This window comes from Equus caballus, chromosome 1 (genome assembly GCF_041296265.1).
Source record: "Equus caballus isolate H_3958 breed thoroughbred chromosome 1, TB-T2T, whole genome shotgun sequence".
NCBI lineage: Eukaryota > Metazoa > Chordata > Mammalia > Perissodactyla > Equidae > Equus > Equus caballus.
In genome coordinates this window covers 90,836,588-90,850,252 of record NC_091684.1, presented here as the reverse complement: position 1 = coordinate 90,850,252, position 13,665 = coordinate 90,836,588, and the positions used below count along the sequence as shown (strand labels likewise).

Sequence of the window (13,665 nt, the reverse complement as noted above, 5' to 3'; positions counted from 1 at the left end):
CTCCCTCATTTTCCTCACAGGAGTTCCCTGTCAACATGTTTTTAGTTCCCGGTCCCATTTTGATCCTACTGTGGTCTGCTTTCTATCTCTATTACTACCAAAGTCAAAGTCAGCAATGATTTTTCTAGATGTTAAATTTAAAAGACATTTTTCAGTTCTTATTCTGCTCTATGTCACTTCAGTGTCTAGAACTTTTACTCAGTCAGATTCATTCCTAAAACTCTCTCTCCCCTTGGCTTTCATGATTTAGCTTTTCCTGGTCTTTTTGCTACCTTACTGGCCAATCTTCTCAGTCTCTTATGAGCTCCTCTTCCTCTCCCTGTCTCCTTAATATTTACGTTCCTCTGTCTTCTGTTCCAGCCTATCTTCTCTTCTCACTTTATATACTCTTTCTGGATGATCTCAAACACTCCTGTACTTCAGGTACAATTAATGTACTCATTTCCCTCAGATTTCTATCTCTACCCTGATCTCTCTCCAGAGTTCCAAACTATGGTTCAGCTTTCTGCTGAACATCTCTCTGACCTTTACTAAGTTCACTATTTTTCTTATCCTTATTTTAGCCTACAAAATTTACCATCTTTTTATCCTCGCCTTTATACTAGTTTCAAAAACCGCTTCTTAAATTTACTGTCTTTCTCCCCATTCAGCCCCTTCCCCTATTTCCCAATCTCAGTGACTTAAATGTCAACATCTACCCAGTTACCCAAGCAAATACTCGGAGACATCTTTGGCTCCTTCCTTTGCCTTACTACCCAATTTCATTGGTTCCCAAGTCCTGTTGGTTCTACTGTCTACCTCCATCTCATTCCTACTCACTCTTCTCACCTCATATCAATGCCTTTGTTCTGCTTTAAAACTTGTAATCTGGTTTATTGCAGTGGTCTCCTTGCTGATATTCCAATATTATTCCCTCCCATTCATCTTCCACAGTGCCACAGATGGAAATAGCATATCATGCTCAGTGGCCCTCACTTCTTTCAGGATAAAATCCATGCTGCTTAGCATGACATTCTAAGCTTTTCCAATGCAGCTACTGCCCAGCTTCCCAGCAGCCCAGAGTTTAACTAGCCATCACTAGCACCTGCAAGCCACACGTACTTGAAGTATTAGATGTTACCTAAATGCTCTGAATGTTTTCTTAATTCTATGATCTTGTGCATGCCCCACTGTTGTCACCTAACTGTTGCTCATTCTTCAAGACTCAGCTCAGCTACCATCCTTGCCTTGCCCCTAAGTCACACCATCTCCTTCTTGAATTACTGGAGCGCCTGGAATGAACTCACCTCTGTCTTGGCTCTTAAATAAATCTGTTTCCTTGAATATCTGTCTGCTCTGACAGACAAGAGCTCCTTGAGGACAAGACTGTACTGTATTTATCTTTTTATTCCTAGAGACTAGAACAGTGGCTGACCCATAACAAGTATTCCATAAATATTCATTGAATGAATGAATGTGATACATATGGTATGTATCTATCTGTAGGTTTACAAAGATATATGGGAATACCTACTGAGAGAGAAAGAGAGAGAAGCTTCACTCTAATGTGGTTCAGTTGCCTTAGAGAAAGTGCTCCTTCAGCCTTTCTTCTGACACCCTAGTGAGAAGGACTTTCAAGTATCTTGATAGAACCCTGGACTGGACGTCAGGGAACCTGGGTTCTGGTCCTGTCTCTTCCACTACCCAGCTGCGTGGGACCTGGCATAGTTTCCTAACCTCCCCACACTTCCCTCCCCTCATCAGAAAACGAGAGGGTTGAACTGATAACTGTTTTCCAGACTTTGGTTATTTATTGTTATCTTGGCTTTTCTTTTGCCAAATCCACCGTGTCCTATTATTGACACAATTTGAAAATAATGACTCAAAATCAACTTCTTTCTTACGTTTTTCTAATGGATGTTGATGTAATTATATAGTTATTAACAATTTTTAAAGAATTGTCTTTCAGTGTGCCAACTGCCCATCTAGCCTGTGACATGTGTCATCAGCAGGGTTATCTGGACTTGCGGGTCTCCCCTGAGTTGGAGGCTGTGGCTACAGTTCTCACAGCGACCACCAAGGGGCCATGTGCTGGCTGGAGCTCACACATCCCAGAGCCTGGACAAAAAGGTTCCTCACAGACCAGGGACTTTCTCTGAGGCCAGGGACTCTCTCTGACTCAAGGGGGAAATAGAATACTTTCCAATGAACCATACTTTTCCTATAGAAATAAAATAGTTGTATTGACATGGCAAATTTTCAATAGTAGTTTATAACATAAACAAGTGCCTCCTAACCTTTTTGGGATGAAGTATTTCTTTGAGAACCTGGTAAAAGCTATAGACTTCTTCCATCCCCAAACCACATGTGTACAAACATACACACCACTGCATGCAGTTTCCAGAGCCTCACAGATCTTCTGAGGCTTATCCGTTCACTCTTTAGGGGGTCTTTAGATCTCAGGTTAAGAAAATTTGGTTTGGAATAAGATTTAAGGAAATGTAAATACCCAAGTAGAATCAGGAGCTTCATTTTTAATTTTTACTGTCACTTTGTTCTTAATAATCCCCATTTAATTCAGCTTTTAAAAAAGCTGTTTAATTCTCTGAACCTTGTGCGGAATACCACCCCAAATCACACTCGATTCGTTCAGGTCCTTCTGGCAGCCAGAGAGTTTAACTGCTGCCTTCAGGGGCTGACCGGGCCCCTCCAACAGCAGATACAGATACTCCGATCATTTGGCACCCTGTCCCTGTCTATTTTTGATTCCATACTGCTCAGTAATGTAACTGGTCCACTGGGGTGTCTCTGCTCAGTGGGGGTACAAACGCAACGTGATTTCACTATTCTCCAGTCTCTGTTGGGCTCTGTTGAACACATCTTTCCCATTTGTTTCTGATATCTTGGGCAGGTAACACAAATGTCTGGGTCATTTTCGCTTACTGACATTCATCCAGAGCAGTTTGAAACTTCTATTATACATCCAATTCAAATCTTTCTCTCTCCAGCGTTTGTGGTCCTCTCCTTGTTGGTCATCACTGCTTCCCTGGCTAACAGAGGCTGGGATACTCTCTGTATATAGGTGTTGACATGCCCACTGTCTTGTGGCACTCCCCCTGATTTGCACTCCAGCTATGGACAGTTTTGTGCTCACTGATAACTTGCCGCCTCAGGCTCCCAGCAGGTTCGTCTGCCGCAGGGCCTTCTCTGAAGCTTGTGAGGAAGGGGGTGGGTAATCAACCCTCAGCCACTGGGATGGGAGTTGGTGGATAAATGCTCAGCCTACCCAGCCTCTGGGGGGACAGTTCTAAGGCATGTTCCACACATTCTTTCCAGAAGATTCCTAGTAGGATTGAGTCCCAGTTGCCCATGTGGTGATCAGCTCAGTAATGCACCGTTGATTGACTCTTCCTCCTTCTCACTCCCTCACTCAAGTTTCTTGGGAATCACTTCTCCAAAATACAGCCCAATCTCAGATCCTTGTCTCAGACTCTGCTATTAGGCAGATATCCATGTCGGAGAATCAGATGTCAGTCTTCCTTCCTTCAGGGCACTCCCAATCTTTATGAGTGGGTCTAGTGGGTTTCCTTTGTTTTCATGTGGTTTGAATGGGAGAGTTTACTCCCCCTTCGCCCCATATGGGGCCGGGGCAAGGGGAAGGAAAAGCATCTCTCATGAAGACTCCATTTCTTACTTGGCCAACGGGTGTGTGTGTGTTGAGAGTGGCGGTTGATTGTGGTAGCGTTGCCTGAGCAGCCCCTGGGGTGGGCCCCCTACCCACTGTTGGAGGTTTAGAATGGAGGGCATTTAGACCTGTGTCCTTCAGCTTAAGCTTCTAATTCTGGAGCAACCAGAAAATTCCAGCTCCGTACCCTGTCACAGCAATGATCAGAAGAGAACAGAGAGCCATCTATTCTTGCTGTATTTTTCACCTGGTCAAGAGAAAGTTATTTTTTCCTTCTCCTAAGAGAGGGATTTGTCCTACTGTTTTATGTATAACTGATAATCTTCTCTTTAACGCTTTCTGTTTCTCTGATTATACATGCTATGGGTTTTCCCAGTGAATCTTCACAAATATGGACATTAAAACTGGTCATATTTACAACCTAAATTGTGTGTGTGCAAAATGTGCCTTTTCAAAGACCCTTTCCCAATAGATGACTTAAAATACAAGTAAACAAAATACAACAAATTTTAGAAACAAAGATAAACAATGGTTTTCCAGTGGGAAACCATAGAGCTCCGTTTGCCTGTCCAAATGTTTCCTCCTCACATATTTCCTCTCCGATGGGAACAGAAGAAATAAATGTTGTGTCGCTCATGATGCTTCTGCAGCTGAATCATTTTTCCTCTGACTTCCTCTCTTCCCTTTGAAACACATGATTCTTTATTTCCATTTTATTGTCATTTTGGGACCATTACACCACAGAATTCAGTGACAGTCAGCTCCAAGTTCACAGATTGGCATGAAGGTATACCGCGTAAGGCTAGACAAGAACTGTTACAGACACCTTTTACCAGAGATATAAAACAAGATGGCTGTGTCATGGTACAGCATAAAAATGATCATTATTGCCAACAAACCGGAATATGTTTCTGAACCCTGAGTCGGAGCTTGAGGTGAGGAGCCAAATGGGCACTAGCGCGGCCTGTGTCCCACTCCCAGGACACCCACTGCTGGCCCCTTGTCATCACTTCCAGAAGATAAGGGATGAAGGAAGAGAGGAGAGGAATAAGTTGAGTTGATCCATAGAGAACTCCTCAGAACTTGTTTCAGAATGAGAGGATTATAAATAAAAGCTTCCAAATGGCGCTCTTCCATGTCATCCTCTTTGCTCAAATTCAGCTGGACTCAGTCCTGAAGCCAGTGGCATTGGGCACAGCCATTATAAACCCAAATAAATATTCATGTATCGCTTTGGCAGGGCAGTCTTTTCTATGAGTGGGATAAGACTGTGAAACAATGTTCAGTTTCCCAAGGAATATGACGTTTACTCCACTCTCCTTACTTTCTACACCCAAGTCATACATCTAAAGGCAGAACTGTAAAGCTACCTGTATCACGCCTGGCAATTTTACAAGATTTGATTGTGCTATCAGAGTGGCCTTGATAATTTATGACACTGTTGGGTGAGGAAGCTATTTCTAGATTTAAAGCACACTTCAGTGATTATATGACTGGCCCAAACCACTTCTTTTTCCGCATCTTCCCAAAGAGAGAGAAATGGAAACAGAAAATTCACAGGACATAAATTTGATAGAGTGGTCATGAATTGGGAGCAGCGATTAGCAAAGATATTCAGAAGGGCCACACTCAACTGTTGTTGCCAGAAATAGTCATCTCGACTGAGGTTTTCCTAACTGTGACAATGAGAGCATCGACCTTGATAAATTTTGGTCCTTTCCTCGATTGAAATTCTACGATTCCAGCAGTGGCACAAAACAGAAATTTTTCTGGCACCGTGAAGACTGGCATTCCTGTCTGGGAAAGGGGCCCTCTGTGTTAAACATACAACTGTATAAATCATGGCAATTGCCATGAGCCATTCTGGCACGGGATGTCCTATCAGGTGGATTGTCTGGCCTCTCCTCTGCCCTGTCAGTATTCTCACTCCAGACATTTCTGAAGATGGCCCCATGAGCAGAGGGAGGGCTCCGAGGGCCTGGGGCCCTGGGGTGCTGGCTGGGGAGGAGGTGGCAATGTGGGTGCTTCACAGGCAGCCACTCATTAGCCATTTGGCTCAGGAAACTGACACCCAGATGGTGTTTCATTCTTTTCCCAATGTTACTAAACTATGGACTCACAAAAGTCACGTGCGTGTTATTACTGGGCTGGAAGTGTTCTCCTGTGCAATTTAGAGCTAAACTGTTTTCAGTGGCGTAGGACCTCATTTTACAAATGGGTTTTATCCTTCTTCAAATGATTGATGGGAAAGACAAAAGTAGAAAGGCCGGGATCTTTCCAGCACTGGGCAGCCCCAGATGCCGGCCTGCAGGAAATCTCAGGGCTGAGAGTGGGATCTTAGACCCCCAAGTCCCCACTGACACCACGTGCTGTTTTAACATTCCAATCCTCATGTTTTTAATTCTTGCCCCTGAGGGATTTGCTCATTTTACATACTGATTAGTTTATTGCAGCAACGCTAATTTGCACTGACATTAGGGATTACACATTGAGAATTAATAAATGTAAAGGGAACAACATTGAGGAAGGAAGAGGGTGCATGGCTCAGAGGACTGAAGATTTGAAAGATGGAAACCCATCCCTTGCTTCATTACTGAGCACAGTGTGTCCTGGGGCCATCACTTAGCTGTCTGTGGATGGCTTTCTATACCCGGAGTCAGAGTCTGAGACACAGAGAGAGGAGTTTTGGTTAATCACACAGGCTTTTCTTATGGATTAGTGTGATTAACAATAATATAGAGAATTCCCAGTTACCCACCTGTAGGTCCTCTGTAGCTAATTTTCAATTCCATGTTGATTTCCTTCAATAACTCCCATCCTGACCCAGATGGTATCTATTTAGGAAATTCAGGAAACTTGTAATATTTGCATAAGCAGAGCAAATTGGGAAATAAATTAGTGCGCAGAAATGATCTAGTGCAATAGAAAGCGGAATATAAACTAGTTCTGGATTTTCTAGGTCACAGACTCATTAGATCATTCAACAAATATTTGCCCCTACGCAGTGCTGGGCACCGGGGACAACAACATGACACAAGCTCAGTCTCTTTCCTCCGAGGCTTACTGCCTAGAACAAGCAGCTGTGTGAACAGGCTGAGACTGGAGCCCAAGGAGGAAGCGCATCCCATTCCCACAGACATCAATAGCTGACCATGTTTCGTTGCAGACACTTCCTCTTCCGATACATGCAAAGATCCTAGGAAACATTTCATCTTTAATTTCCATTCCTCTGAGTAGGACAGTGTGTCCACTGGACATGAGCACAGCGTTCATTTTCTTGATGCAAACTTTGAGATGCGTGGGATGGTAAACAGCAAGCTCCCTAGGACAGAGGTGTTCTGTGTCCTTCCCCAGATGGCCCCAGTGTGAGGGTGGGACCCGCACACAGTCGGTGCCCAGTGGTCATTTGTTGAAGAAATTTCATCCCGTAATCAGCCATATAGGGAAGCCATCATCATCCTCATCATCCTCATTTTAAAAATGAGGAAGTAAGGTTCACAGAGGTTAGACAAGTCCAAGGACACAGCTGGAAAAAGGTAAAACTAAGTCTCAAACTATGATCGTCTGCCTCCAGGTGCTAAGCCCTCTCTGTCATTCTCAGCTGCCCTTGTTGAATAGTGGGCAAGGGGGCTTCATCAGTGGGGTGTGTGGCACAGGACCAGAAGCCAGGAGGAAACAGAAGTTTATAATCTTGCTGCGAGCCTGAATGGCATATGTGTCTAGGAAGGGGCTGGAAAGTTGGAATCAGCGGATGCATCTCTGACTCCTCAACTCTGCTTCTTGCTCCTATGTGAGCAAGCGCAAGTCGCTTAATCTCCCTGACAGTCTGCATCCTTATGGACAAAACTGTAATAATAATATCTGCCTCTTAGGTCTGTAATAAGAAATGAGTGTGTGTGATAAAAATGGTAATGTCTGGTGTACAGTCAATTCTCAATACATACTAGTTTACTGTACTATTATCCATTTAAAAATTTTTATCGGTGCTGCTCTGATTATTTGCCTTTAAGCGCATGAAACAGAGAGTAACCGGTCTTAAAATAAATTTCAGAATTGTGTGGTATGTTACCATAAGTAAGCGTTTTCCAGGATTATTCAGAGAATGCCAGGAACACAAGCAAGGCTGCTTTTCCCGTAGCTGTGTTCTAACTTAGAAAAGCTGAGGTGACATATTTTCTACCATTGTTTCTAAAAATATTAGGGCTGCTTCCTTGCTGTGTTCAGTTGGCTCGCTTATTTCGTAAGTGCTGCGTTAAGATTTGGGAAGTGGGAGAGTCGCGTCCACCTTGCAGCTCCGTCAGTAGTTGGTTGAAGCTTTGGGCTGAGCACTGATCCATTGCCTTGCATTTTGCTGTCGGTGGTCGTCTCCCCTGCTCTGTGCAGAAACCAGGTCTTGCTTCCTGCTGGGTCCCCAGCACCCAAGCACCAGCCATGGCCCATTGTAGGTGGGCTTAGTGATGAGTTTTCGTTTTCTGAATGAATTAGTGAAATGCGGTAGCAGGAAAAGGAAATGAGCAGAGCACAACACATATTAGGACGCGTTACTCATTATCTTTTCTGGGAGATGTGGAGGGAGTGAGACCCTGTGTGAATGTACCAATGAGAACATAAAGCTTCATGCTTCTACTTGATGAGCCCTGCAGTCAATACGCATGTGCAGCCACGTTCCAGCTATGGGGAAGGAGAGGTGCGGACAGGTTTAGTTTATGCCTCAAACTGTCAGATGCTCTAGATACTTGCGTCTGTGCAGGGGAAGATGTCCTTGATCCTTAAAATATGAGTGGGATTTATTTCCAACACGGACGTGTCCATTTTGTCCAAGGGCTATAACAGGCTGGCTATGTTAAAATATTTAAGTAAATAGTACAGCTACTTAGTGTATGTAGTAGGAAACATTTTAATTGTGTTTATAAAAATAATACATGCACACTATAGAAAACTTAGAAAATAAAAGATTGGCCGAAAGAAGTAATCTCAACACCCAGAGATAAGAGCTGATAGCATTTTGGTGGATATTTTCATATCTTTTATTTTATATGTGCATTATTTTTATAACAGTTGGTTCATATTATACATGTTACCATAATACCTGCTTCAGAAGGTAGCAATGTCGGGGGCTGGCCCCATGGTGTAGTTGGTTAAGTTCAACGTGCTCCACTTTGGTGGCCTGGGTTTGCAGATTCAGATCTGGGGCCTGGACCTACACCACTCATCTGCCATGCTGTGGTGGCATCCCACATACAAAATAGAGGAAGATTGGCACAGATGTTAGCTCAGGACGACTCTTTCTCAGGAGAGAAAAAGAAGAAGATTGGCAACAGGTGTTAGCTCAGGGTGAATCTTCCTCAGCCAAAAAAAAAAAAAAGCAATGTATTGAACATTTTCCATGCACTTATGAATTCTTTGGTGACCTAATTTCAGTGGCTGTGTGGCTCTCCTCACGGTTGGCTGTGCCATGGTTTACTGCTCTGGTCCTCATTTGGGGCCTCAATTACTGTGTTTTGTTTTTGACCACTAAGAAAAAATGTGGTATTTTTGTAGCTCATCTTTGTGCCCATCCCTGATTATTTATATACAATGAATTCTTAGACATGGGAACATGGGAAACAAAATTATATTATATTCTAAGTCTAGTTCCTATTCCCAATGCTCATCAAGGAATTATGGTTTATGAAAACTTTTGCCAGTTTGTTAGGTGAAAAATGATATTTTATGTTGTTTGAATTCACATTTAAGACCATCTTTGGGGGCCGGCCCTGTGGCTGAGTGGTTAAGTTCGCATGCTCTGCTTTGGCGGCCCAGGGTTTCGCCAGTTCGGATCCAGGGCACAGACATGGCACCACTCATCAGGCCATGCTGAGGCGGCATCCCACATGCCACAACCAGGGGCACTCACAACTAGAATATACAACTGCGTACTGGGGGGCTTTGGGAAGAAGGAGAAGAAAAAAGAAGATTGGCAACAGATGTTAGCTCAGGTGCTAATCTTTAAAAAAAATAAAATAAAGAAATAAAACCATTTTTGACGATAAAACATTTTCCTTAACCTTTTGTAATTCCTTTTTTGAGTTTCTGGTAGGTGTGCTTGTCTTTTTCTTGATTTGATAGAACTCTTGAAATTAGCAATATTTTCTCTTTTCCTGACCCATAGGTGGCAATATTTTTCCCAACCTTCTGTTTTCCTTGTAATTTTAGTTGATGTTGTTTTCTTGGACGTAGTTTCCTTGAATTGTTGACATTGTTTTGCTTAGGGTAAATTTTTTTCTGTGCACCTGCACTGAGTTAGAAATTGCTCACTGTAAGCATGAACATGTCATCCTTTGATGATCAAACCTGCAAGATGCCTGCAAAGGCTGCTCACCAGCATAAGGCTCCAGCCTGTGCCCCATTCTCACCAGCATGGCTTTCTCCGAATACGCCAGCTCCTGCAAGCATAAGAGGAAGCCAAATAGATGTTCAGTGGTTTTCGACCGTCTTTTAGCAAAACCTTTTCTGAGAAGCTTGGACCCAAGCATCTGCAAGTCATTCAGACCTCTTTTTAATCCCCAAGCCAAGGTCAGCCCTGGAATGTGGCACTGTCTGGATGGTCAAGGCAGTGCTGTCCAATAACGTGATTTTAAATGATCTAATAGCCACATTTAAAAAATGTAAGAAGTAACAGGTGAAATTAATTTTAAGAGTATATTTAGTTCAACCAATATATCAAAAATATTATCATTCCAACACGTAATGAACATAGAAAATATCATTAATGAGATATTTTGCACTCTTGGCTTTCATACTAAGTCTTTCAAATCTGGGGTGTATTTTGTACTTTCAGCCCGTATAGCCACATGTGGCTACAGTATGGGACAGTGCAGGTCCAATAATAGCAAGTTGGCTATGGGAAAAAAGCAAAAGCCCCAGTAGACTGTCACTAGAACAGAAACTTACATTAGGGACCTCATTCCTATGATGCGCCTGAGGATAAGAACAGCTGGGGCCACTTTGTGAATTTCTTTCTGTTAACATTCTTGTAGATCTCCATATCTTTACCAGTATGTCGGTTTTATTTCAAGGGCTGGTGGTGACGACACCCAGGCCCCACTCAGGATAGAGCCAAAGACGTTGGAACCTACTGCTCAGGATAACCTACATGTGTCCATCACCAGACGAGACTGGCTTCTTCAAGAAAAGCAGCAGTTGCAGGTAAGCAGATGAAGAATCTCAAGAAATAGGACAGCATCTTTCTCATCCATTGAGGCCAAATGCAGCAAAGTGGGTCTTTGCTTTGCCTGAGTGTAGCGATTAGCTTTGGCTGTCCACCCGTGAAGTACCAAGTGGAGAGATGCGTGGAGATGATGAGGGAGCTTGTAGGAATCTCATACAAATGAGGAGTTGAAAGCTCAGCAGCGTTTGCTCCTGTTTTCAGTATTCCTCATTACCTTTGAGTAGGCTTTCCTTGTCTGCCAGGCTAATTTGTCACCTCTTATCATTTTGACCTTTAGAAGGATCTTTTGGAAGCCGAAAGAAATCTGTGCTCTGAAAATCCTTTATGGAAATGGCTATCAAGTTAGACTGTGAGTAGCAGCTGTCAGGGGCAGAGCTGGAAGTACAGACGGGGCGAGGCAGGTGCATCTGGGAGTGACCAGCAGGCAGCACATGGAAGCTCCAGATTGGCCCAGGGCAGTGGATCAAAAGTGGCCAAGAATCGTCCAGGGGCTAGAAATCTAGGAGCAGTCCTGAGTTAAGCAAAGCCAGGAGGCAATCAGGAGCTCTGAAGTCGGCAGGGCCCCCAAGGCAGGGAACCTTGAAGCTGGCCCCACACCTTCTTGAGCCTGGAGGCTGGAGGCAGGAATGGGGAACAGTGATGGAGGCAACATGACTTCTGGAACACCTGAGTCCAAATCCTGGCTTAGGCTCTACACAGTTGAATGAATAGACAAGTTTACAGGGCCTTGGAGAAAATACTGGAACCCCATCATCCCCACCGCCTCATGCAGAAGATGCTTGTTAGCTGATTTTGTCCACCCAAGACCCTACAATAGCAAGGTGGCAAAGGGAAGCAAAAGTCGTCACAATCTGAAAATATTCTCCAATAAACTGAGTACTTATATAGTCAATGAGCATCATCGTAGAGTTTGGATGGCTGACAATGTGAAATCTGGGTTTTGGTTTCGGACAATATTCACCAGTGAAAGGTCTACACAATTCCTGACGAGGTCAGAGTGTACAGAAAATAATTTTAGCCCAGGGAATTTTAATAATTTTAGAAGGGAGCGTTCTTGGTAACACTCTGGGGGAAGGTAGATACTCATTTATTCAGCAGGGATTTATTGAGGACCTACTATGTACCAGATACTGTTTGAGATACTGAGGGTTCCTGTGGAGTTTGATGTCCTAGTAAGGGTGCGAGTGGGGAGATGGACAAGACACGACAAATGCCTAAATTATAGATCTGCTGTGTTGTAGGGTGGTAAGGGCTGCAATGCATAGACTAAGGTTGTGGGGTAATGGGGTCGACTCATTGAGAAGGAAGGTTGAAGCAAGCACTGAAGGAAGAGAGGGAGTAGGCCTCAGGCAGGTGCCCAGTAAGAGCATTTCCGGCAGAGGGGACAGCCGTGTGGAGGCCTACAGTGGGAGTGTGCCTCCCCTGTTCAGAGGGCAGCCGGAGGCCAGGGTGGGAGAGAAGAGCAGAGGAGAGGGTCAGAGATAAAGGGGGCCTTGTAAGAAAGTGGGCTTTTCTCTGATTGGAATGGGGAGCGTTGGAGGGTTTTAAGCAGTGAAGTGACGTAATCTGACCACATTCTAAAGAATCACTTTGACTTCTGTGTTAAGAACAGAGTGTAGGGCCCTTGTGGGAAACACTATGGTGGTGATACTTCAAAGAATTAAAAACAGAATTACCACAGGACCCAGCCAATTCCCTTCTGGGGATACGCCCCAACCAACGGAAAGCAGGGACTCAAAGAGATGTGTTCATAGCAACATTATTCACGACAACCAAAAGGTGGAAGCAACCCCAGGGTCCATCAGTGGATGAGTGGATAAAGAAAATGTGGTCTGGGGCCGGCCTGGTGGTGTGGTTACATTTGTGTGCTCCACTTTGCCAGCCCAGGGTTTGTGGGTTTGAATCCCGAGCACGGACCTACACACTGCTCATTAAGCCATGCTGTGGTGGCATCCCACATACAAAATGGAGGAAGGTTGGCTCAGGGCCAATCTTCCTCAGCAAAAAAAGAAAACAGAAAATGTGATATATCTCTATAATGGAATATCATTCAGCCTTAAAAAGGAAGGAAATTCTGACACATGCTACAACATGGATGAAACTTGAGGACATTATGCTAAAGAAATAAGCCAGTCACAAAAGGACAAATACTATATAATTCCACCTATATGAGGCACCAGAGGAGTCAGAGTCACAGAGACAGGAAGTAGAATGGTGGTTGCCAGGGTCTGAGGGAAGAGGGGTGATGGGGAGGTGCAGTTTAACAGGGACAGAGTTTTAGTTTTGCAAGATGAGTTCTGTGAACGGATGGTGGTGATGGTTGCCCAACAGTGTGAATGTACTTGAAGCCACGGAACTGTCCACTTAAAAATGGTTAAGGTGATAAGTTTCATGTTTCATGTATTTTACCACAGTTAAAAAAAAAAACTGAAAAAAAAAGAAAACAAAACAACAAAGTGTGGGAAGTCAAAGGTGGAGGTAGGGACGTTAGTTGGGAGACGATGTCAATAATACTGTAATCTTGGACCAATGGGAGATGTGTATTATTTTCTTCTTAGCTTGTCTTAGAGGTGGATCTTGAGTCCTTCCTCAGTTTCCTCCCTTCCCTGCTGGAAGTGGGGTCGCTGAGTAGAAGTTGTAGGTGATCTGTCCTTTGGTGTTGAGAGAATATAAGAGATGAGGAGACATCCAGGATTAGAGCTGTGTTCTTATCAGCCAGAAACCAATGCACGGAACATGGGAGTGCGTTAATTAAAAGAGTCTCATTTGCCATTCAGGATCCTATGGGCGG

At 43.8% G+C, this 13,665-nt stretch overlaps 1 protein-coding gene across 8 annotated transcripts in view; it reads left to right on the top strand.

The window, feature by feature from the left end:
• The window catches only part of DISC1 (DISC1 scaffold protein), a 339,947-nt gene that overhangs the window by 90,141 nt on the left and 236,141 nt on the right, over window positions 1–13,665 (top strand). For all 8 annotated transcript variants that reach the window (XR_011423792.1, XR_002809874.2, XM_070229105.1 and 5 more), the window contains exon 5: window positions 10,723–10,852. Coding sequence is in view for 6 of the 8 variants with exons in the window: in XM_070229105.1 (XP_070085206.1) it covers window positions 10,723–10,852 (130 nt within the window). In the remaining 2 variants the exon portion in view is untranslated. The remainder of the gene's footprint in view (window positions 1–10,722; window positions 10,853–13,665) is intronic.